Source organism: Ochotona princeps, chromosome X (assembly GCF_030435755.1).
Source record: "Ochotona princeps isolate mOchPri1 chromosome X, mOchPri1.hap1, whole genome shotgun sequence".
Classification (NCBI taxonomy): domain Eukaryota; kingdom Metazoa; phylum Chordata; class Mammalia; order Lagomorpha; family Ochotonidae; genus Ochotona; species Ochotona princeps.
Genome location: NC_080865.1, coordinates 8629383 through 8654326, shown reverse-complemented (window position 1 = coordinate 8654326; position 24944 = coordinate 8629383). Strand labels below are relative to the sequence as shown.

At 50.8% G+C, this 24944-nt stretch overlaps 1 protein-coding gene across 2 annotated transcripts; it reads left to right on the top strand.

Moving 5' to 3' along the window:
* The first annotated feature begins 1465 nt into the window (after window positions 1-1465).
* PPP1R3F (protein phosphatase 1 regulatory subunit 3F) lies at window positions 1466-18028 on the top strand. 2 transcript variants are annotated; one of them, XM_058658551.1, is made up of 4 exons: window positions 1466-2503; window positions 12331-12386; window positions 13218-13297; window positions 15621-18028. In XM_058658551.1, the coding sequence occupies exons 1-4, from the start codon at window positions 1494-1496 to the stop codon at window positions 16923-16925; spliced, it is 2451 nt and encodes an 816-aa protein (XP_058514534.1). In that variant the 5' UTR covers window positions 1466-1493; the 3' UTR covers window positions 16926-18028. The 2 variants fall into 2 exon arrangements, with proteins under 2 accessions (XP_058514534.1, XP_058514533.1); XM_058658550.1 differs by having other exon boundaries at window positions 13215-13297.
* Window positions 18029-24944: the final 6916 nt, after the last annotated feature.

The window sequence follows — 24944 nt, the reverse complement described above, 5'->3', positions numbered from 1 at the left end:
ATCAGAAGAAACAGAAGTCTTGGGAAAGGGAGCAGAGATGGGGAGAGAGAAAGGAGGCTGAGTCACTGTGGAGTGTGGAATGTGGAGCTGGGGAGGAAGATGACTGTAGTGTGTGATGGCCTTGGCCAGTGTCTACCCAAACGGCTAATCAGCTCAGGCTGAGGGCTAGCTAAGCCAAGGTAGAAAAGCTAACCCTCCTGAAAGTTTCATTTTCCCACTTGGTCATTCCTTCAACAACAGTGCCAAGTGTTGGAGAATGCCAAGAATTAGTGTCAAGGAACATTAAAAAGCCATCAGCGGGGGACATTCTTGGCTAGTGGCACCACTCAGGCAAAGACTGGGAGATGAGTAGCGGGGAGCCAGTAATTCTTGGCTTTCTTACATTTCATCTTAGGACACAATCTAGGCTTCTAGGGATTCCGGGCGTTTCTGTGGCAATGGGAGTCATAAGAGATTAGGGAAAAGGTAAATCCATCCCGAGATGGATACTCTTTCCATTGCTGTCTACCATTTTGGGTCTGTGGCTAGGCACAACAGCCCATGCTGCGTAAGCACCATCCCTCACCTCTGGCCTCCTTATTGGCTACGCCAGCCTTTCTCCAACACCACCTACACCGCCCTATGTGGCTCTGCTCTTTCGCATCTTGCCTCCAAGTCCTTTCTCTGTCCCACTATACTTTTAGCCTTAGTATAGGCTCATCCCCTGCTAGCACGGCCCTTTCAGGTCGCGCCCTCTTCACCGTGGCTCTCCTATTGGCTATCCGTTGCCTCCCTCTTCATTCCTGCCTTCATTCTCCATCCTCATTAGCCCTATCCCCCACATTCCCGCCTTCTGGACGTTCATATCCTGCCTCCTGATGTGTTTCTAGACCCTGTATTGCCTAGTCTCGTCTTGGTACCGCCTCTTGAAGCGACACCGTAGCGCACACTCACGACATGCCACATTGGCTCCCTGCAGCCATTCTCGTCATCTTGCCCTCGCGTCATCTGCGTGCGGCTCCCCATTGGCTATCCGGTCTCTATCTTCCGTCCCCTCCCGCCTACGCAAAAGGCGAATCTCCCACTTTTTGGGCCTCTCGGTCCGCTTTCTGCTGCTCCCATGGCCTGCAGCCGTTCTGCTTTCCCCCTCCACCCAAATGTCACTTCCACTCATCCTCTCCATGAACTAACTATCTGACTTCTCACTGCATCCCGCATCCCGTAGCATCCCTATCCCGGCCTCCCCATTGATTCTCTGATCATCCCGCCTCCCGCACCGCCCATTCTCGGGCATCCCCATTGGTTGCTTGCTTCCCCGGCTCGCAATTCAGCGCCTGCGTCAGCCGCGCACAGCTGCCCATTGGTTCCCTGCTCTATCCATCTTCATCTCAGCGCCTACGCCCCCCATAAGCCCACCCTCCCGCGGTGCCCTTCCCATTGGCTGTCCGCCCCTTCAGGCCCTGCCTCCGCCGGTTGCCGCCGCCGGTGCCGTCGGTGCCGCCGCCGCCGCCGCTATGGCGCGCACGGCCCCTGTGGAACCCCCGCTGCGGCATCCCTCGCCCCCCTCGCCAGCCGCGGGAGAGCCCCGCGCCTCGGTGGAGGCGGCGGCGGCCCCGCGGAGGGTGCTGTTCGCCGACGAGGCCCTGGGGCTGCCGCTGGCGCAGCTGCGCCGCTACCGGCCGTGGGGCGGGCCCGGGGCGGGCAAGATGGCGGCGGCGACCGGGCAAGATGGCGGCGGCGGCGGCGGTAACGGCGGCGGGGCTGACGAGGACGACGATGGCGAGGATGGGGATGAAGGGGAGGAGGAAGAGGAGACCTGTCCCGAACCCTCGCCGCTGTGCCCCGTCCCCGCTGGCGGGGGTTTTTACCTGGTGCCCACATTTTCGCTGCCGCCCGCGCCGGGCCGCCTGGAGCGCTTGGGGCGAGTGATGGTGGAGCTGGAGGCGCTGCTGCCGCCTCCTGGAGCGGTCCCCGGGGGTGCCGGGGTGTGGGTGCCTGGGGGACGCCCGCCGGCGCTGCGCGGCTTGGTACGCGTGCTGAACCGCTCCTTCGAGAAGGCGGTGCACGTGCGGGCCTCACACGACGGCTGGGCTTCTTTCTGCGACCACCCAGCACGCTACGTCCCGCGCAGCCCACCTTGGGCCGGAGCAGGAGGAGCAGGAGATCCTATCCTGGATCCGGGGCTCAGCCTGGGACCCGGCCAGGCAACTGCCTCCTCGCCCGACGACGGCGGCCGCACCGACCGCTTTGCCTTCCAGCTGCCCTTTGCTGAGGGCGCGGGCGATGGGGCGCGCCTCGACTTCGTGGTGCGCTATGAGACCCCCGAGGGCACTTTCTGGGCCAACAACCACGGCCGCAACTACACAGTCCTGCTCCGGATCGCACCCGCTCCCACACCCACTGATGCCGAAGGGCTGCCCCAGCAGCAGCAGCAGCAGCAGCTGGAGCCACAGCCCGAGTGCCAGGGTCCCGTGGAGGCAGAGGCCAGGCAGCTGAAGAGCTGCATGAAGCCGGTGAGGCGCAGGTAATGTGCCGGCGCCACCTCCGCCAACACAGGGCCGTGTCTAGGATAGGGGCCAAGTAACCCGGTCCCGGCACCCCTCAAGGCCTGCTCTCCAGGAGGGGAGATGGGTGCATTAGGTTAGGCAAAGAGTGACGAGGGTGTGTATGAGAGGCACTGGTTTGCATTCATTCGGTGATTGAGTTCCCCCATAAAGCCCTTGGACAAGGCTGACATCTTCCTTGTCCACGAGGATGGGACAGACTCCTCGTGTCGGAGATACATAGGGACAAGGTTAGCTGCTTAGCAGAGAGAGTGAGGGGATAGATGGGATAGGGAGTGGCTGTTGTAGGCATGGTGCAACAGGGAGCTTTCTGAAGAGGTGAGTGCTGGATGATAAAACACCTGTGCAGGTGTGGGGGTTGGTGGAGTTAGTAGGAAAGGGAGCAGGAGGGCTTTGCTGAGGTGCAGTTGGAGTCCTGGATGATAATGGACAGTTTTGTGTGGATGTGGAGCACCAATGTTCTAGGACGGGCAACAACAGGTTCAAGGGTCCTGAGGCGGGCATGGGCTTGGTGTGAATGATGTGGGGTGTGCTGGAGTGGAGCGAGCAACAGTGACATGGCAGCATAGACCCAGGGGCTGGCCACCAGAAATAAGGAATGTGATCCCTGCCCGACAGCAGGAAAGTAGAGTCTCTGTGGCGGAGAACTTGGTTGGGGAGGTGATGGTTTCCCAGCTTTTCGGGTTCAGCCATATCTGACCTTGAAGTCTGCACATGCTCATTACTGTTGTGCTCTTGGGTAAGGCCTGCAGAGGTGAGGGGCGGAGGGAAGCAAGGACTCTGGTAAAGGCAAAACCAGAACCAGATGGGAACTGGACTTGAAGCTCATGCCTTTTGTGTTTTTGCCACCCTACCCGTAGCTGTTCCAGGGCTAGGAGAAATAACCAGCTAGTTGTAGCCCAGGAGGCCTTAAATGCTAGCTTTTCCTGGGTTTCCTCTCTGAATCTATGAGGTCTTCAAGGGCCACAGCAAAGCCTGATGATTTGTTGTGGTCCGCCAGGTGTCTGCAATCAGTAGATTAGCCCTGAGAAGCATCTATTTCCCTGCTCCTGAGAGAACTGGGGACGGGGAGCGGGAAGATGCTATGTGGGACCTTGTGTGTGCTTGATCAGAAGCCGCTGGCTGCAGCAAGGAGGTATTGGTGGCATCTGTCAGTCCCGCTAGGCCCTGGGCTGTAAGTGGTTCAGAGATCAAGCACACTGGGCTTGGTGGGCAGATGTGCCCTGAGAAAGAGAGCCAAATGGCAAGCACCTGCTCACCCAGGACCTGTTCTGTTGCATCTCAAAACCTCACGTGGAGGGAGCAGGCTGTCTTCAGAGCATGCTTTCTGCTGTTACATTGCCTGGGCAGCCATCTAAGCTCTGACCATAGGCCATTCTCAAACACACTGTGCCTTGGGGGCCTTGCTATGCACTTGAGATAATTAGATCACCTTCTTCACGGGCTACGAATAAAAGCACCCACCCCAACCAACCAACCAACCAAGCAGCAACTGAGCCTGTCTCAAAAGCAGTGTCCTAAGGCTGTTTTAGCTAGTAGGAGCATGGACAGTCACACGTCCAGTTCCCCTGGATTCTCCCTTCTGAGCTTAACTACCCAGCGTCAGCTGTAGTACAGCCTTGCCTCAGTTTCCTCAACTGCTAAGTCGGTCTGGCAGTTCCTTTGTGTGATTGGATTGGATGTGGCAGACAGGCACAGATATTGGAAGCCTAGGGGTAGTAGCAAAAGATAGAGGTGGCCAGCATTTATGGATCCCTGAGCTAAGGGTTAGGTCCATCCTCTCCTTTGGTTTGCTGTGCATGCTGTGTGATAGGGGTTGGGATTATATGGCCATTTATTTATTTAATCAAGCCACTCAGCCAGGAATGATGGAATTAGGGAGGAAGTTGTTAGGAGCTTTTACTTATTTTAATTTAAACAGTTGATCCTCTTGAAAGCCTGATAGGATTCAGCAAATTCTAGATTTCAGTTTTGATGTTCCCAACATGTACTTTTCCTTTTATCCTTTTTCTCTTTTTTTGGGGGGGGGGTTGAGGGGAGGTAGCTTTATTGGGGTGTGCCCACATAAGGTGTTACTGATATTCAGGGCACAACTTCATGGATTTGTCCACATCGTAAGCACTTGTGTAACCATTGCCCACATCAAGGCATTGATTGGTTCCTTGCCCCCATTCCCGCCTTACTTCTCATCTTAACTGGCAGTCGTGGGAGCCCAATCTGTAAGATGTGACAGTTTGGGGTAATAGAGTTTGGTCATTTTTAAAGAATGTGAAAGGAAGGGAACAGAGAAATCAAAACCTTGCAGGGCCAAAGTGGGTGGAGAGGGTGTTTTTCTTTTAAAATACATGGGTGGTTTTAAGGAGAAATTGAAGCAGCTCGTGCAGACAATTGTTTTGGTATCTGGCCCTGGGTCTGTGGTTCCTAACATGACTTGTAAGATTATTTTAAGTGGGCAGATGGCTTTTTGATAGCTTCTTTCTCTTTTGATGTAAGCTCTTGCAAAGGGGTGGCTGGTGCTCATTGCAAGATCAGCGATAAGGTTTTCTTTGTAGGCTGGTGGCTTTCTCGGCGAGAACATTTCAACTTATTATTGTCTCAAAACCTGTGTGCTGCGTGAGCGCTGTTGAAGAACAGCTACCCTCTACCCCCCAGCCCTCCTGGGAAATGTAGAGGATCACAGGGGGATATCCTTTGCCTGTGGAAGCACCGAGCATCCCAGAGGTCTTCCTGTTCAGGATGTGTCAACTGCTGGCCCACTGTGTGTGGGTTGTGGCTCTGTCAGGTTGGGAGCATGGGGGAGGTCTGTGGCAGGCTTCAGGATACAGGCCACAAGTGCAGAACTGCTGGACTGGACTTTGGCTCCCTTCCTTCCCCTGTAATCCCCCTCCCCTGTCCCGAGGCTTAGAGAGCATCTACCAGCAAACATTTGGTAGGGGCTTCCTGGGTGTTGGGCTTGGTGCTGGCTTGAAGCAGGGAGAGAGGCTGACGGGTACTGAGGGCACCAGTGGCCAAGGGCTCGTGGCACAGAATTAGGTGGGAAGGGGTAGGTGTCAAGGACGTGTGTTCTGCCTAGGTACTTTGCTGAGTTTGTTGTTGCGAACTCTCGTTTAATCCTGACAAGGTGGTTTTGATTCCTCTCTCCTGGATGAACAAACCCAGGCTCCCAGACTCCAGAAATCCCTGGGGTCATGTGCAGAAGGAACCTTCCTGATCCACTGCCATGGCTCAACATCCTTAGGACGTGGTCCTGGTTCCTCTTAAGTAAATAAAGACCTAGGAAGACTCACTATGTGCCCCATTCCCCCAGGTCTGGCCATCTGCGGACTTCTAATCTTATACCTGTCTGAGCCATCATCAGGTGTTACGCCAAAGGGCCTTGCTCCTTCCTGCCCCAGGGCCTTTGCCTATGCGGCTTCCTTCACCAGGAATGTTTGTCTTGTAGACTTGTCTTGATCCCTCAGTTCTAGGAGGACTTCTGGAATGAAGCCTCTCCACGTCTACCCATACCTCTACCCCACTCCTGCTTCTGCAGACCTCAGTTTCACAACGCTGGTTGGCCCAGCAGACCAGCAGTTTGAAAATATGACAGAGCATGTAGATGAGCATCACCACAAGTTCAAGAGCGTTGACCACCCTGCCTGGGAGTCCTCTATTTTTTCTAATTTACTCTTATCTTCTCTCTGATGGGCCCCCTCCAATCTTTCCCTTCAGGTTGTACCTCCTGCTTCCAGAAGCTGTAAGAAGGGAACTACCTACAACTTGCAGCTTATGCCACCGACCTGCAAGTTGATTTCCCTCCCTTGTGATCTAGGTGAGGAGGGAGGGTTTCGCTCCCCTCCTCCTCACTCTGGCCAGCTCCCTTCCCCATGCCCTGGGTCCTGATGGCTGCAACTTGCTCCGTAGCTGGACATCAGCTACCCCCTTTCCTCTTCTGGCAGTTGTTCTGCCTTCCTCACCTGGTCCCTCTGCTGTCTCCACTGTCTCTCCTTCTGCCCCCCACCCCTGCCCTGGCCAGCACCTGCTCCCTCCCTCCCCATGTATAAAGCGTGGCCTGTGCTTTTCTTCCTCTCCTCCACTCCTTGCATCAGCTAGGTAACACACTGATTTCTCTTGAAGTGGTCTATTACTCTGACTTCAGATATTTTTCTTCCCAGGCCTTGGGGCCATACTCTGCTGCTTAACCTTCCACATTCTCTGGCCCTTCTTTTCTTCCTTGTTCTTTGCTTGGTCTCACATTTCCTAACTCAGTGTCTGCATTTAACTTGTACCCCATTGATTCCTTCCAGCTCACCTTGCTTAGGGGCTGTGTTCATCACCACACCCCATACCCCTTTCCTTGCTTGTTTGCCTTCTGAGCTTTCTTAAGCCCTCCCTGATGCTGTGGTCTGGGGTAGTCCCCAGTTCTCAGGCATTCTCTCTCTAAAAGGTATTACCACCAGTCTGTAGGTTCAGTGGGTTATTGACTGACAGCCCAGCTAGACTGTAAGCTCCATGAGGGGTAGGAGCCCAGTCTGCTTTCATTCACCGCTGTATATCCCTGCAGGCCTGCCACAGTGCCTGATCCTTAGCAGATGCTCAATAAATTTCTGTTGAAAGACTGAGTTTGAGTATTTTTTTTTTTTAACGTCTTCCCTCACCTGACATCGGAACCTTCCTAGCAGGGTTTGTGTGCCCTTGCCTCTCCAGGAACTGCCAGTGGGGCTGCCGCACAGTAAAGTCTCGATTTTATAGGTGCACCTGGAACTTGGTGGTTGGGGATCTTATTATGCACTGGCCAAGTTGGCAACCTTATGGGGAGCTACAGTGACCACAGTTGAAACAGGACATGGAAGAGGTCAGCTTTGTTTGATAGAGTCATCCCCTTTGATTCCACACAAAGTTGGTGTGGGGTGTCACGGTTAAGGAATCATGAGGCCACTTGCTTGAGGAAGTGGCAGAGCTGGGAACTGAGCCTACATGGTCCTGCTCCAGGGCAGTGGGACCTTGGCTTCCTATTCACTCAGTGCTCTGTAAATACTTCTCAAATATTTCCTCACCTCTGCCCAGCAACACACTGAAGTAGGTGTTATTATTATGAACCTTTTTATGGATGAGGAACCTGAGTGGAGAGGCTCAGTAACTTCCCTCAGGCCACACAGCAGGGGAGTGGTATAGCTGGGCTTGGTCCAGATTCCATGTCCTGACCCCTCACTGTGACGGGAAATCAATCTTGAGGGGTTCCCACACTAAAGAACAAAGGGAACAGTGATAGCACGGCAAGTTAAGAGTGCAGCACCATGTGCCATCCAGGTAAGGCTTGTTTGGTGCGGTTTGCAGTAGTTACATGCACTTTGTTGCTGAGTTACAGTGCGACATGTATGTGTTATTGTGGTTCATGGCCAAAGAACCAAGGCAGTACTGTGAAAGGCCCCTGGTGCAGTCACCTGCTCACTCTCCACTCACTGGAGCGTGTGTGAAGCGTGGTGTTAAGGCTGACCCACGTGCTGGTGTAGGCAAGGTGGTGCCCCACATAACTTGGCACAGGCTTTCACAGCCGCCCCCAGGCTTTGCTCTTTGGAGAGCAGACGTCTTGGGGAAACTGGGTTCCAAGTATTGTGGGAGAGTCAGCATTCTCATCAGCTTGGTACTCCATGGGAGCCACTGGTTGCTGAGTTTCCCTTTGGGTTTCAGTGCCTGACCCACTTTGGACTGGGTTCTTTGAAAATGGGAGTGCACACGGAGGCCTTGGGTAGCTGTGTTGGTGGCAGTGATGTGACTGCCGTGAGAGGCTGCTTGACTTCTACTCTGGGCTTATCAGTCCTCACTCGCAGACTTTGAGACTCAGGCCATCCTCCTCTCCCTTCTGGCCTAGGCTGGGACCAGTACCATCTTTGTTTTTCAGCACCATCTCCTTCCAAAATCTCAACCTGCCCTGCTGGGACTGGGTGAGGTTGGAGGCAGTTAAGTCTCCCAGGCAGGAGGAATTTTGACCACCAGGATACAGGTGCAGGTCTGGGATGCCCCCCTGAATGGCTTGAGTAGCACACCTGTACCACGTGATGCATAGCCAGGACATCCCAAGTCTCTGTGCCCTTGGCCATAAACCACCTGCCAACCTGGAGGGGCACCAAGTAGCATTTGTGAGACTGGTGTTGAAAGAGCAGGTCTCCTTCTTGAAAACAGGCACAATGTAGGGACAGTTTTGTTCTTAATCTGCCACTTTTTTTCTAAGAACCCCTCTTCTCTGTTATTGCTCTGTGACTCAGTCTGCCTTTGCACTTGATTTCTCCTACTGTCCTCATTTTGAGGAGAGGCATAGGTGCCCCTCGGTGTTTGCTACCAAGAAAGACACTTGAAGGATATCTGTTGTTATCCTAAGCCCACGATTGGAAAGACTGTCTTCAAAGTGGCGTCCTCTGGGGATGTTATCACTGTGGTGGTGTGGTGGCTATGTGGTCAGCGGATGTCCTTGAGCCTTGGTTCCTGCATTTGCAAACAAAAGCAAAGACTGTTGTCGGGGGTGGGGTGGGGAGGGCAGGTGCAAAGGTTTTTGAGCAGGTGTGCAGTGCATGGATGAAAAGGGCCATGTTGGAGGAGGTGGCCCCGAATGCCTCCTTACAGTTCTCCGACTGTGGTGGTGATGCGGAGAACCACTTGTTTGCCTCTGTTGGCTTCACAGTTTTTGAGACTGGCTGTTTCTTGACCTGATTTTTGAGCATTCCCTCTCTTTTGTGCCTCCCCTGGCTCAGTAACTTGGGGATCTCTGAAGGATGTCTTTTGTGCGTGTTTTTCTTCTGTTTTTCCTTCCTTCATCTGACCTTTGGACCCCTTTTCCTGCTGGCTGGGCTGGTTGGCTGGCTGCTGCCTGAGTCCTTCCCTTTCCTCTGTAATGTCAATGAGTCTGTCGTGACTTACAAAAATGCTTGGTTGTCATGCATGTCAGGACTCGGCCAGATCATGGGGTTGGGGGGAGCTTGTTAAGGGAGGGAAAGGTTGGCTGTCTCTCTGTCTGCACTCTTGTTGAAGAGGCTTGGTTTAGAAGATCAGAGGAGATGCTGTTTGTAATGAAGTTTTGTACTATACCAGGCCTCAAAATCCAGAGACCCAGATTTTAGGCTCACAGAGCAAACTGGTGCAGATTGAAGCTGGTTTGCTGAGCCTCCCTGCCCCTTTCTTGTCCACACGAAGCGGTAGGGGGACTGATGGCTGGCTTCCCAGACTCACCCCAGGAATCAAATGTGTGGCATTTGATGACAAAACCCTCAGTAGGATGTGGCCTTACACAATAACGAAAGGATACTGGGCCCTATCAGCACTCTCAGACTTAGGATCTGCATGGTTGAAGCCTCCCCCTAGATTGCTTATGAAAAGCAGTTTATTGTGGCTGCCCTATGTCTTGGGGTGGAGGTCTCTGAGCCATTTATCCCTGGACATAGACTGGGAATGAACAGATGGATGAAAGGCTGGGACGAACAAACACTGGTGTGAATGTAGGAAGGGAAGGCTCGTGTCTGTTACTGATGCTCCCATCTGTCTACCTCCAGGAAGGACTGGACATGGTACTGGATAAGACCCCAGTATCTGTAGTTCATGAAGCATCCGGAAGGCCTGAGTTTCTTTTTGCCCCATAATTTAAAATTTTTTTTCATATTGATTACATAGTTGAGAGAGTTGCCAACTCATGTGGACCTCTGACTAGGGGAGGGAGGGTTGAGGTTTAGAGGAAGGGGCGGGGGTGAGACAAATGTTTCAATTCTTTTTATCCCCTCCCACTTTTTTTTCTTTCCTGTTTCAGCTGGGGCCCAGAGGGGTGGGGGAGAGAGAGGAGGAAGGGAAGGGAGCTGCTCCTTGCTATCCTATTACATCAGTGCCTGGGGATGAAGATGGTCATTTAATGGCACCTTAGAGACCCTGATGTGGGGATGAGTGTTCTGAGGGTGTCACTTGAGTAGTTTTGATAGTTCTGAGATATTGTTTGGTTCGTTGTACCAGGGTAGAGAACATCTTTCCGAGGTCAATTGGCTGACCAGGTGCACCTTAGTGTACCCACAGATGTAGATAGGTACCTCAGCACCTGGCCAGGAGAGTTGTTTGACTTGTTCTATTTTCCATCCTCTGATGAGGTATTCGATGTCCTGTTGGCTTAGATGAGCTAGCTGTTCTGTCCTTTGTGTGCATCTGGGCATGCTGTCCATTGCGCGGGCGTCAGCAGCTGAGGAGGTCCAGTCCTGATATGTGATCTCCAAGGTCGGACACATATTTTGTGATTTTTTTTCCCTGAGGCTGGGACTTGAGCTCAGCAGTCTGGTTGAAGAATCCTCCAAGAAACCTCACCTGGGAAGTCCTCAGGCTTGACTTTCATTTGTGCCAGTCGGTAGAGGATCAGGTTTGGTCCATTTGCTGCATCAGGCGATGCATGTGCCTGCTGAATGCAGTTGCCTGGTCAGTCCTGCCCCCAGACCCATCCATCAGGTGAATTAGCAAGTGCTGCATGTTGTGGACTAGTCCAGCCCAACCCACCACAGTCCTGGTCCTCACACACACCCTCGGGTACTACAGCCTAGTTAGGGTGACTCTGAAAAACCCTTCCTACTGCTGGTTTTGTGTGCACCAGTGGGTGCTGTGGCCTAGCCCAGCCCGGCCCTCCCCAGCTGCAGCTCCCATGTGAATCAGCAGGAAGGCCTGAATTTTGATCCTGGCTATGTGACCTTCACTTAGAACAACAGTCCCTGACAGCACACTCAAGATGCCATACGATGTACGGGTCAGCTTAGTGACTGCGCTGACGGCAGTCGGTTAGGGGTTTTCAAAACATTTCAGTTGATTCCAGAAATGTCAACACTGTCACCTTGCCCTGCAGGAGGATGCCTTGCGTCAGTTCCTCTCAGGTCTCGGAACACGGAACACGTTATCCTTAGTGCCTCCCTCCCGGGAGACCTTGGACGCTCACTTGTGGGGCGAAGAACAGAGCTTGCTCCACCGTGAGGCCCCGCCCCTGGCAGGATCTTGCTGAGATAACACGGGGCTTAGGCCGCCCAGGGGTCCGGCTGGTTTGGCGGGGCAGGAACAGGACTATAACTACTCCTGTTGCTTCGGCTCCTGCTCCCTGCCAGGCCCTGGGATCTGACTTCCTAGCTTCAGTCCCCGCTGTGCTAGGTGCGCCCGTGCTGGCTCTCTTGTGCTCTCTGTTGACAGGTGAGGAGGAACAGTGAGCTGTTGGAAGGAAGTGTTGGGGGGTGAGAGGGCAGATGGATGCATGCAGTCTCCTGTGACCCCCTTCTCAATTCTGTTTGCATTCTCTCCTTTTTCACCTGCCCTTTCTTGGAAAATATGGCTTCTTGCACAACTGGGGAAATATCCCCTAGAGAAATTGATAAAACAACACCTCCCCTTTCCCCTGTGTGCTTTCTGCTCTGGCAAGTGCGTGAGATGTTGAGGGTTAAGTAGGTACCTTCAGTTTGGGTGAAAGAATATCACAATGTCTCTTCCGGTTAAATGGACCGAGCCAGTTGTGAGGTGATGGCCTTTGGAGCTAAATGACCTCAGGCGGCGTCTGAAAGGAGTTTGTAGAAAAAGGTTGCAGTGGTTGCTTCTGGCTGGTGTGCGTCCCCCCCCACCCCCGCCCCGTGCCCGCTTCTCTTCTTCTTGATAGTTTTCTTGCTTAAGTTTTGTATAACGAGTCTGGGAATTTCACGGTCAAGGCAGCAGAGGAGAAAATGGCAGCTGCCAGGCAGGGATGGGTTATGTTGGAAGGTGGCAGACCTGACCGCTCTGGGTGATAGTTCCGTGTGCTCTCTGTGCCCGACAGGCCTGTCGAAGAGGAGCTGAGGATGAAGAGCACAGATGATAGTAGCCCTGCTGTGGGTAAGCCATTGGTGAACTTCACCAGTTTGTGCCCTTATCTGCAATGTCTTCTTGTCCTGTGTCTGGTCTTGCGCTCGCGCTCGCGCTCTCTCTCTCTCTCTCTCTCTCTCTCTCTCTCTCTCTCTCTCTCCTGGTAACTCTTTGAAGAAAAAGAAACATTTTTATAATATATAAAAAAAGAAATCTTAAATGAAGCTAGACTTGGCAATAATTGTTGAAGCTGAGTCCCCAGATATGAACTGGAAATGGGCGCTGAGACCTAGGTGCCTCAGTCCTTGCAGCATCCAGGGCCTCCCTCTATGAGCAGCCTTTTCAATGAGTGGGAGTGGACACTGACCCTATTACTGTTTCCTATAACTGTGGTAGAAGAAACAATGGGAAATGATGTCCTGGAGATAGCTTCTCTCGAAAGCCCTTCACTCATAAAGAGAGTTTGCATCCTTGGCTTTTCCCCATCAATGTTTAACCTTCAGATCATAGTCTCCTGAACTGCTGGGCAACTTGTTCAGTCTCTGTGTGTCCCATTTCTTTATGTTGGGAATCTTAAGATAGACCATTTTGGATGTGTTAGTCATAACAAGAATCACGGGAAAGATGAAACTTATGATGATGTGCAAAATTAATCACATGAATGAAGAAATCAGAAGTAAAGATGGGAAAATAAAAGGCATCCCTCCCCCTTCAACCTTAACCCCCCGCCCTGCCTGAGGTGGCCTAGGAAAGCTTCTGAGGCAGTAGGTGCCAAATGGGCTTGAAGGGCAGCTGTTCAGAACAGGAACAGGACTGCTCGTCCCTCTGTCTTGCCCCAACACTTTCCTTCTCCTCCAGCAGAATGTCCCAATGTTCAGGAGTCAGTTGGTCCACTCGTGGCTCCCACCCCTCTCCGTCCGTGGCCGCAGATGACACTGCAGGTAAGCAGCGGGCCTTGGCAGGCAGCTTTAGGGTGTTCTGCTCAAGTGGGGCAGTGGGGTGGTGGTGGCAGGGCGGGGGAACTCTCAGTATGAGCACAGTGAGACCAGGCATCAGGACTGGGCCAGTTGCGGATCCTCCTAGCACTAGAGGATGGACCACCTGAATCAGAACCTGATGGGGATGGGGAGAATGCAGCTATCCACCCCAGGTTTAGAGATATTTCCCTTGGAGGGTCACCCAGAAGTTTTTAGAGGGCTGGCTCTGTGCCAAAAGTGCCATCACAGACTCCAGGGAGTACGGTGCAGCCAAAACAGCTGTTTTGGTGAGGCTTGTACATTAGTGGGCTGAGACATGATACAAGACTAGTCCAAGTATATGATATTTTAGATGACGGTAAGTGTTAAGGAAAAGAAAAAAGAATAAGGAGAGAAGCGCAGCTAGGGTAGGGGGTGGTGCTGGGAGGCTGGAGGGGGAAGCATTCCAAGATTAGTAGCATGTGAATGTAAATGCCAAGGAAGTGAGACAGGGAGTCACATAGATAACTAGGAGATTTTTGGCGGGGACATCTTGGGCCAGGTTCCTAAAGTAGGGCCGGGATTAATGCATGGGGAGGGGAAAGGTCAGGGAGGTGCTGGCCACAGGGAAGGTTTTGGCTGTGTGTGTGTGTGTGTGTGTGTGTGTGTGTGTGTGTGTGTTGGGGCTGGCCACAGAAGGTCCTTAGTAGAAGGAGGGATGTGAATCTGATTTCTGATTGAATCCATTCCTGCTGCTGCTGCACTGCAGATAGACTGAGAATGGGGTTTTGGGTGGTGGGAGCGGAGGATGGGAGGAGGTTGGGGTTGGCATGGGTGGCAGGAGAGGGACATTCTGGAAACAATGTGCATGTGTGAATGTGTTACAAAAAAAAAAGATCCACTTTGTTACTAAAATTTTCAAATGGATTAAAGCAGAGACTAGTAGAGTACCAAGAAGCAGTGTAGACCATCAGGGAACTTCCACAAATACCAGAACTCTTCCATTATGCTCTCTTAGTTAGACTCAAGTCTCCTCCCCATGGCCTGTGGAGTTGTATTGGAAACAAAAATCTAGACATCATCCCATTCATAAATACTTCAGTTTGCAGCTCAGAAAATTAAGAACCCTTAGAAAAACTTTTATCTCCAACCCTCAGAAAAAATAATTGTTCCTTAGTGTTATCAAGTGAGGTCACTGTTCAATTTTCTTTCAGAAGTGTTTTAGAAGTCCATTAGATTGCTTGATGTTTTCAGATTAAAAAAAAAAAAAGTCTTTGTAGAAAAGAAATAAAAAAATCTTGTTTGTCGTGTGGAGTTTTCCTGTCTGTATTTGTTTAATTGCATCCAGGTGGAATGCTGTTTCCTATGATATTTTTAATTAAATTTTAAATTCCATTTAATTAGTCTGTGAAATTATTGATTTCATGCATTTATCACATTTAATCTGTTGTTAATTCAATTTAAATAGCATTCACTCTACTCAATCCGGTTCTCCCTTCCTTTATTAGCTGAAATTTTTCTCTAAAAACTCTCACATCAGCTTTTTGGCTACTTTTGAGTTTATATGGGAAATCAGTGTAAAAACTTAGTTTTCCGCCTTTTTATTGACCAGGAAAAAAAAAAAAGACTTTCTCCACGGGAGACCAAATAAAAGAATTTTTGGTTTTGTATCTTTGTGAGCACCTGGGGATTCTAGACATGTTCATTGGGTATCAACCCATGCACTTGAGGGGAGAGAGAACAGGCTCCTATCTGCTGGTTCACTTCCCAAATACCTGAAAGTCTCCCCCCACCCCCCCAGCCGCTAGTTAGAGCTGAAGTAGAAGCTGGGAGCTCAATCTAGTTCTCCCTTGTAGGTGGCAAGGACCCAAGCACTTGCGTTATTATTATTGCCTCCCCGCAAGGTTTGTATTGGCAGAAACCTGAAGTCAGGAGTAGGGCTGGGACTTGAACCTAGGCACTTGGAAATGGAATGCAGGCATCCTAACAGGTGTCTCAACTGCTGGACCAAGCACCTGTTTCTAAAATCATCTTTTAATTCTGTTTTCTGTGCTTTGTTTTTTGTAGTACCCTTGCATTGATGTTGACCAAGTTCCTCAGCTTTGTAGGAAGCCCCCTCTTCCTTTCCCCCTCATTTTATTGTGTTACTGTAGATGACCATATCGCCAGCGTGCTCTCTAAAGGCATTCTTTGGCAACCCCTGTGGGGCTGGGTATGGTCTCTCACTAGTCCTTTCTGTCTTTGCTTATTCCCTCCCCACTTCACCTTCATTATTTTTCTTTTCTCTCTCCCACCCCCATGACTCCAGGTTTCTGAAGTCACCATGGCCAGCAGCCTCCCAGAACAAGGTGATATCCCCAGAAGCAATCCGCCTGTCGCTTTTACCGAGGTCCCCCAGGCACCAGCCATCCGAATCCCTCCTGCCTCCCCTCTCTGTGGCTTGAGCGGCTCTCCCAGGGACCAAGCCTCGGGGCCCGATGCAAGTGAGGGGGCCACCAGCCCTTTCCTGGAGCCCGGCCAGCAACAGGTGGAAGCCACGTGGGAAGTGTCCAGTGAAAACGGAGGGGATCGGAAGGGCCCCACAGCAGAGGCTCTTATGGATGAGCCCCCCGGAGGGCTGGAGGCGGTGAGTGGGTTGGAGGAGCTGCTTGGCGAGGACACCATCGACCAGGAGTTAGAGCAACTCTACCTGTCTCACCTGAGTCGCCTGCGGGCTGCTGTGGCTGCAGGTGGGGCAGCGGGTGGTGGGGAGGGTCCCACCGATGGGGCCACATCCCCCAGCCAGCCCCTGGGCATCCTCACAGACCGTGACCTGATCTTGAAGTGGCCTGGCCCGGAGCGGGCCCTGAACAGTGCCCTGGCTGAAGAGATCACGCTACACTACGCCCGCCTGGGGCGTGGCGTGGAGCTCATCAAGGACACAGAGGACGCTGATGATGATGGGGAATGTGACGAGGGACTCCCCATCACACCCACCAGCCCTGAAGGGGACAGCCCCAAAGAATCGCCTCCAGAAATCCTGTCGGGGGCCCGTTCAGTGGTAGCCACCATGGGAGATGTGTGGCTCCCGTGGGCGGACAGATCGGGGTATGACAGCTCTGCAGTCCTGGGTACAGAGGATCAGCTCACTGGAGAGGCAGAGAAAGGGATGGGCCAGGAAAGTGACTCTTTGCACAGCACCAGGGGAATAGCTGGGGTGACCTGGTCCCCGGGGGAAGCTGGGACACGGGGCATAACTGAGGTCACCAATGAGTGGGCAGGTGGCTTGGTTCCTCTACCTGGCAGGGAGCCTGCTGCTCTGGCCTTTCTGCGGAGGCAAAATCCCAGCCCCTTTGGGCCCTTGCGGGCTGAAGTCTATCTGTCTGATGTGGTCAGGCCTCCAGTGAGCACCCAGGATGAAGAGGGTGCAGGCCCAAGCCTGGAGCCCTCAAAGAGCTCCCATACCCTAGCAGCCCCTACAGAGTATGTGTGTTTAGTGCCTCCCCAGCTCCGGGGTCCCTTGACTCAGACTCTGGGAGTCCTGGCCGGACTGGTGGTGGTCCCTGTGGCTCTCAACAGTGGTGTGTCCCTCCTGGTGCTTGTGCTGTGCCTCTCTTTGGCCTGGTTCTCGTAGGAGCTGCTTGTGGGATCAGCAATAACAGGCGCCCCGCTCCCCCCCAACTCTGGGTTCTGGGGAGGAGCAGCCCCTACACCACTCCAGAGGGATGATATGGGACCTGTGGCCTGCACAGTAGGGGGACCTCAGCTATTTGCTTCTGAGAATGCTTGACTGGAAAGCGGCCTTCCTGCCCTGGCCCAGAGCTCTCCACCGGGCACGGGCTCCTGCTATGAGGCTAAAGGAGAGGAACCTGGGGCCGGTGGATGGTATGAGTGAGAACTTGTAGAATGGAACTGGGCATGTTCCCCCCTGCTCCCTGCCAACCTGCCCCCCTGCCCTGCCCAACCCCCCCCCAAGCCTGTATTTATTTTTGTATAATTCTCTGGATGAGGGAGAGTGGTCGTGAGCTGGTCTTGGGGCACAATTACCCAGAGATATATTTATTAACAGCCAATCTGTGCAACCTGCTGGAGCTTTATTTTTAATTTAATTTATATAGAGTAACTATTATTATATGCCACAATAGAGCTCTATGAGAAATGATGTGTCTTGCCGTGCCGTGGTCTCCTATCGGGCCTGAGTGTGCAAGGTGATCATGTTCGGTGGTGGTGGGGAAGACCATGGGGGGCGGGGCGGGGGGCGTGGTCACGCTTGCTGCTGCTGCTGCTGTCGCTGCTTCGATATGTCCTCGGGGATCTGTATCTCTTCACCTCATGGTCCTAATACATGTGGTCCTTTGATCTTTTTACATTGTGCCTGTGGGAGCCTGCTTGTGTGTAAATGGATGATGGTGGTGGGAGGAAGAGCAGCAGCCGCGGGAGGGTTTGGTGTGACTCATGTGGCTGCAGTGATGGCTGTGGCTGTGGGGACATCGGTTGTAAATCAGCCACACCAGGTTCTGAGGTTACTGCAAAGCCGTCTTTGACACCAGCAGGGAGCTCCTTCAACCTCCCCACAACCACCCCCCAAGATAGGGAAGGACCTCAGAAAGGAGCAAGGGATTGCTGTACAGGGTAAGGTCCTGCCTGAGGGACTGCCTGCAGTCATGTTTCTCCTTAACAGGAGAAACCCAGAAGCTTTCAAAGAAAAGGTGAAATCTATTTCCTGCATGCAAATAAAAAAAACTTGCATAGCCAAAGAAGACACCTTATATTTATTTACTTCCATTTACAACAGAAACTTTTTGGAAGCCAAGTGTATTCCTGTTTTCTGAAGTTCTGCCTTCTCCTCCATGCTTTTCTGAACTGGCCCGCTCAGAAGTTTTGCCCCACCATTTCAGCAAAAACTGCTGAGTTCTCTAATCCTCTCATTGTGGTAACCACAGGTCTCAGAGGTCATCTGTAAATATTTGTTCAAAATTTATTTGAGAGGGAAGGAAGGAGAGAGACCACTCCCACCCCTTCACCGCCAGGCCCAGGCTTGTGTAATAGCAGGAAGGTGGCGTCAGGAGCTGTCAGCAGATATTGAACCCAGTACTCCTGTGTGGGCTGCAGGTGTGTTAACAAATGCCTGCTGCTCAGACCACTTCTTTATTGGTGTTGCAGCAACGCTTGACACAGTGGACCATCTCTCCCTTGAAACTCTTGCCTTAAGGACATCATACTCTCCTATTTTTATTTTCTTCCTCATTGGTCACTCTTCTAGAATAGTACAATGCACATAGTAGGTACTCAGATACCCACTGAGTGAAATCAGTGAAGGACCAAAGAAATATTCATGGGGAAGAAGCTGAGTTCCTTGTTCAATGGTGACAAGCTCAGTCCAGCTGAAGTGTGGCCTAGCCAACCTCTTCTCTCTTGCTGAGGACACAGAGGAAGGAGTTCATAGTCTCGTGGGGCTGGCAGACACAGAATCTCAATGCAGTGTGATCAGTGCCTTAGCAGTGATGGCTCCAGAGGGGATGTGGGGGGCCTGGAACAGGTGCTGAGCCAGGTTTGGGTGCTCTGGAAATCTTTGTAGCATGTGGTGCTTGAAACTAAATCATCAGAAATGAGAAGGAATCTGCCAGATGAGGAAGAGGAGAGGCAGGCTGATCGGCAGGAAGAGCACTGGAGATTGGAAGCGGACCCAGCAGGTGCAGGCGGGTTCCATACGCCCACAGGAGCCTGTCTTACTGTGGCTTAGTCACAGACATGTGCCTATGGCCTTCCATTGATGTCAAGATGTGATCATTGTTGTAAAAAGGTACCTGCATCCAGGTAGGTTGGAAAAAATCAGATAAAATGGACCCAAAGCTGCCTCAAAAAAAGGCCTGGAAGGCTTGAGTCATGCTGCTGCTGTTAAGCTAGCAGACTGGGTAGGCTGAAGTCTTCCCACACTAAACTGCCTCAGATGGCTTGGTTGGTGAAACAGCCAAGAAACCATTCCCATTTTACAAGAGCAATTCTAGGGTGCCGAATATCACGGAGCATGCAGAGTTGCTCTGAAAATTTATTTGTTTTTGTTAGGCAGATTTACAGATTTTCCATCTGCTGGTTCACTCCCCAAGTGGCTGCAACAGCCAAAATTGAGCCAATCTGAAGCCAGGAGCTTCTTCCTGGTCTCCCATGTAGGTGCAGAATACCAAGACTTGAGTCATTCTATACTGCTTTCCAAGGCCACAACCAGGGAGCTGGATGGGAGGTAGAGCATCTGGGACTTGAACTGACATCTACATGGGGTCTCAGCTTAAAGGGGGAGGATTATAATTGAGCCAATGGGCCTGGCCCTACTATGTGTGTGTTTAAAATTCAAAATAGGGCCCAGTGCAGTGGCTTAGTGGCTAAAGTCCTTGCCTTGAATGCGCCAGGATCTCATATGGGCGCCGGTTCTAATCCCGGCAGCTCCACTTCCCACCCAGCTCCCTGCTTGTGGCCTGGGAAAGCAGGCAAGGATGGCCCAAAGCCTTGGGACCTTGCACCCGCATGGGAGACTTGGAAGAAGCTCCTGGTTCCTGGTTTTGGATTGGCGCAGACCAGCTGTTGTGGTCACTTGGGGAGTGAATCATCAGACAGAAGATATTTCTGTCTCCTCCTATCTGTATATCTGACTTTGTGATAAAAATAATTTAAAAAAATAAATTCAAAATAATCTGCCAGTTATTAGGTAAGTAAGAATTTAGGAAGATTTCTGAATACAAAATCTATTTAAAAATTATATGTCAACATCAGATGGAAAGAACGTTTTAACAAAATACCAGTTATGAATTATTTAGAAAGTAGAGGGCAACATTGTATTGGAAAAAAAGCTTGATAGACTTTAGATTTTTAAAAATTTGACCTATATATTGCGATTGATACCTTCCATTTACTGGTCCACATCTCAAAAGGCTGTAGCAGCCAGGGCTAGGCCAGGCTTCACCAGGAGCCTAGACCTCAATCTTGCACTAGGATGAAAGAGACACAAATACTTGAGCCATCATGTGCTACCTTCCAGGATGCATAGAAACATAAAAACCAGAATTTGAATTAGGCACTCCATCAGGAAAGAGAGGTAGGCTTTCTAAGCAGTAACTTAACTGGTTTACGAAATGTCTGTCTCTCCAATATATATATTTTTAAAAAGAATATGAGCGAGAGAGTGTGTGAGAGTGAACTCCTATATGCTCCTTCACTTTCCAAATAGCCACAAAGGCCGAAGCTGAGCTGATCCAAACCCAGGAGCTTCCTCTGGGTCTCTCACATGGGAGCAGGGGCCCAAGGACTTGGACCATCTTATGCTGGTTTCTTGTTTTCTTTTTTTTTTTTTAAGATTTATTTGTTTTTATTGGAAAGACAGATATACAGAGGGGGAGAGACAGAGAGGAAGATCTTCCGTCCAATGGTTTGCTCCCCAAATGATCGCAATGGCTGAAGCTGAGCCAATCCGAAGCCAGGAGCTCTTCTGGGTCTCCCACATGGGGTGCAGGGTCCAAAGACTTTGGGTCATCCTTGACTGCTTTCCCAGGCCACAAGCAGGGAGCTGGATGGGAAGTGGGGCTGCCGGGATTAGAACTGGCGCCCATATAGGATCCCGGCGTGTTCAAGGCGAGGACTTTAACCACTACGCTATCGTGCTGGGCCCCTTATGCTGGTTTTTTAGGCCACATGCAGGTGGTTGGATTGGAAGTAGAGCAACTGGGACTTGAACCAACATCTATATGGGATGCCAGCATGCAGGCAGTGAGCTTTTCTCATTTCTCAACACAGCACTGGCTCCCTCCAAGAGATTTTTGTATGGCTGTAGGTCATGTTAAGTCAATTCTCGGGGACAGTGCAATAGCTCACTGGCTAATCCTCTGCCTTCAACTGCTGACATATATGGGCGCCAGTTTGTGCCTTCATTGCTTCACTTCCCATCCAGCTCTTGTTTATGGCCTGGGAAAGCAATAGAGTATGGCCCAAAGCCTTAGGACTCACATGGGAGACTCGGAAGAAGTTCCTGGCTTCAAATTAGCTCAGCTCTGGATATTGCAGTAATTTGGGGAGTGAACCATTAGATGTAAGATCATTCATTCTGTCTCTCCTCTTCTCTGTAAATCTGCCTTTCCGATAAAAAAAAAATTAAAAAAAGGTTAATGCTTAGACTTATCCAGAAATACCAGCACTAGCCAGAGCCCCCATACTTACTATAAGGGTGTATTAGTTATATGATATTATGTAACTGCAGGCCCAAGGGAAGTCTAGTGGTCTCAGAAACAGATCTCTTCTTAGGTAGACAAAGAATAGATGAGCAAGGAAATGTTGCAAGCTAATGAGGGAGTCGTTGGTTTTCTATCTTGAAGAAGTGAAATTGAATCTCTGCCTTGTAACACACACACACACACACACACACACACATTCTTGGTGGATTCAAAACCCAAATGTAAAATGCAAAGCCAAAGAGCTTGAAGAACATGGCAGAATACCTTTGCAATACTCATGCTTGAAAAGCTTTTCTTCAACAAGATGCAGCTACACTCACTGTAAATGAAAATGATGAAGCGTTCACTGACATGAACATTAAGGATGGCTGCTGATCAAAAGACACTGTGAAGAGTGAGATCACAAGTGCCAAACTGGAAGCAGACAATGGAAGCATCCATGAGTGATGAAAGGACTTAAACCTAGAATAATATTAAAAACTACCAATAAAGAGAGAAATTGAATGCACCAGTAAGTCTGTAAATAAGGCATGATGCTTTCATGGCATGGGATGGTGTATGATGGAAATGGCAGCTTTGCAGCTGCATGAAAGAGTATGGGTGCATCCATCACAGAGAAATAATGTGGAGTAACAGGAGCCAAACAAGAGATCACACCTTGTATGATGCATTGACGCAAGTTCATAGGCATGCTAGCACATGAGAGTCAAGCAGTGTAGTATTAGCACATGAGAGGTAAAAAGGGGTTGATTCTCCAAGTCATGATAGTGCTACTTCTGGGAGGGGGAGCTGTGGAATTGGAAAGGGATCCAGTGGACTTTGGGGATGTTGGTAACGGTCTACTGCCCAGCCAGGATGGCTGTTTCTGGGTCTGAATTAATACGAGGTGTCTTCAAAAAGTTCCTGGAAAGTATGTGTTTTGTCAAAACTATGCATGAACTTCAATTTTTTATGCACTAAAATAAATGTACAGTTTAATGCCATTCTCCACTAACTTTTTGAAGTTCCCTCATGTTAATTGAAGTGTCTATGTTTTTAGATTCTCTAATGACAAAAGAAAAAAATAAGCCATGAATGAAATAGTGTGGTGAGGAACTGCCAGACACACTGTCCTCCACACAGACTCCCAGAGATCCTGGCCGCCTCGCCTGGACCACACAGAGTAGGTGGATTACTTTCTTTGGAATCTGCCCTGGGCCCAAGGGCTTGTCTTCTGTCCTGGAGGCAGCAGAGACTCCCTGAGACTTGCTTGTGGACATGATCTTGTGCAGAGGCATTGATCCTGTTTTTTTCTGATGCCACCCGGGGTGTGTGTGTGTGTGTGTGTGTGTGTGAAGTGTATCTGCTCATTTTTCTTCTCAGATGTTGGAATTTAGCTTCCCTCAGGCACCATCCACCCACATCATGACCCAGGGCCTATGAGTCCTGAAGGCTGACAGACCTCATTTGAAAGCCTGCAACCCCAAGTCTGAGTGGGTGAACTTGGCCAAGTCAACTGTTCTCTCCAATCCTTAGACTCTTGGAGCGGGGCTGGTGCTTTCAGGGGAGAATCTATGTAACATCTCTTGGACTTCACATTTGGCGAATTTAACAGTCAAAGCAATGCAACAGGGCAAGCAAGAACAGGCACCGGGGCAACACTGTCCAGATCTGAATCGTCCCTTGGCGATGTGATGGAGAGATAAGGCAGATCTTTCTGCCTCCTTTTGCTCATTGGCCATCGACATAATAACTTTCCCTTCTCATGGCGTTCTGTTTGGGTCAACTTCTATGACCCTTTAGTGAGCAAGAAGAGCATGTGGCACAGAAGAAGAGCAAGTGCATGGCTGCTGCTGTCACTCATCTCTAGAACCTTCCAGTTCTTGTTTCCCATGACACCAGTCCACCCTATAGTGTGTGTAGCATTATAAAGGTGGATGCTGCATGGGGTCTTCCTGTGCTCCACGCCCTTTGAGGGATAGTGGGTGCCACACCCCTCCCCAGGAGACCTGCAACCTCTGAAGCTGACGGAGACAGGGACTCCATCCCGCAGCTCCTAGCTTGGGTCATTCTCACAGAAATGGGAGCCTGAATGGGAGTGTTGAAGGAAAAAAGGATGGCGGATACTGGTGGAACAAGCTGGCCCTGTGCTTGGTATGTGAGAGCCACACAAGTTCCTGATTGTCTAGTGGTAGAGGTTTGGAGTCTTCCCCACATGGCGGGGCTGTGCTCCTCCTGGAGGCCCTAGGAAACGAATTTGTTGCTTGCCTTTTGCAACTCCTAGGTTGCCCACACTCCTGATCCTGTGCCCCCTTCCTCCATTTTTAAAGCCAGCAATGGTCAGTTGAGCAAGGTCCTTGTCATGTAGTACAGAACAACATACCAATAGTCAACGAACTCATGTGGTCCTTTCAATAATGCCAACTCTGTCAGCATTGCCTCATGCAGACTCTACACTTGATGTCTGCTGATCAGTTTATGCAAAAGTAGGCTTCTCTCGACCAACTGCTTCTGGTGCAAACTCGGTTTATCACTGCTTCACAAATGAGGACACTGAAGTCCCTCTGTGCCCTCATCAATCCCAAACATGTTCCTTTGCAGGGGCCTTCCTGATCATCTTCTCCCTCCTCTTCCTCCTCCCCTTCCTCCCCGCCCCTGCTCCTTGTTACCAGGTCCAGCATATTAATTTCACAGTGGCTTCTGCTCTTTCCTCAGGCCAGCTGTCACCTGCCCCCTTCCTACAATCCATTCACTTCCTGTCCTTGATGTCAACGGTCCAGGGTGAAGTCAGGTCCGAACCTGAGCTTCCTGCTAAGTCAAGGTGGCAATTCCCTTTTATTCATGGCACCCTAACGGAAGGAAGCCTGTTGTCCTACGGTGAGACCTTGGTGTCACTAGGCATATGAAGGTCCATTTTACAGCGATACTCACATTCTTCAGGAGGGGGCGCCTCACCTCCAAGCCCCGGAAGGCCTCAGAAAATACAGACAGGTAAGGTTCCCAGGTCTCTGGTGGCATGACCTCCAGACTGTTGTGTCCCTCAGAGCCACCCTCTGTGTGTGGATAGGTGAGGACAGCCTTGGCTGTCCCCTGAGAAATGACCGGACCTTAGCGCTGTGCAGAACCTTTGACTGTTGATCTTCCTTTTTCCTCTTTCTTCCACTAGCAGTTTATTTTTGTGGCTAACACAATGCTCACAGATATTAAAAAAAAATCTTTTGAATTAAATATCATCCACGTTATTCAATGTTTTCGTTTATTTTTTATTTATTTGGAAGGGAGAGAGAGAGAGATAAAAGAAAGAATTTTTCATTTTCTTTCTCTCTGTCTCTCCTTCTCTCTGTAAAAATCTGCCTTCCTGATACAAATAAATAGGTATTAAGCAGGAGAGTGTCCCTGGGTAATGTGGTGGTTGGCAGGCTGGGTGTGGTCTCTTTCCTCGTGTATCTCCCTTT

Bases quoted from the DNA above. Each gene is read 5' to 3' on its own strand.
- PPP1R3F (XM_058658550.1), top strand. From the start codon at position 1,494: ATGGCGCGCACGGCCCCTGTGGAACCCCCGCTGCGGCATCCCTCGCCC. The intron at 12,387-13,214 runs GTAAGCCATTGG...CTTCTCCTCCAG, and splicing joins TGATAGTAGCCCTGCTGTGG to CAGAATGTCCCAATGTTCAG. The intron at 13,298-15,620 runs GTAAGCAGCGGG...CCATGACTCCAG, and splicing joins GGCCGCAGATGACACTGCAG to GTTTCTGAAGTCACCATGGC.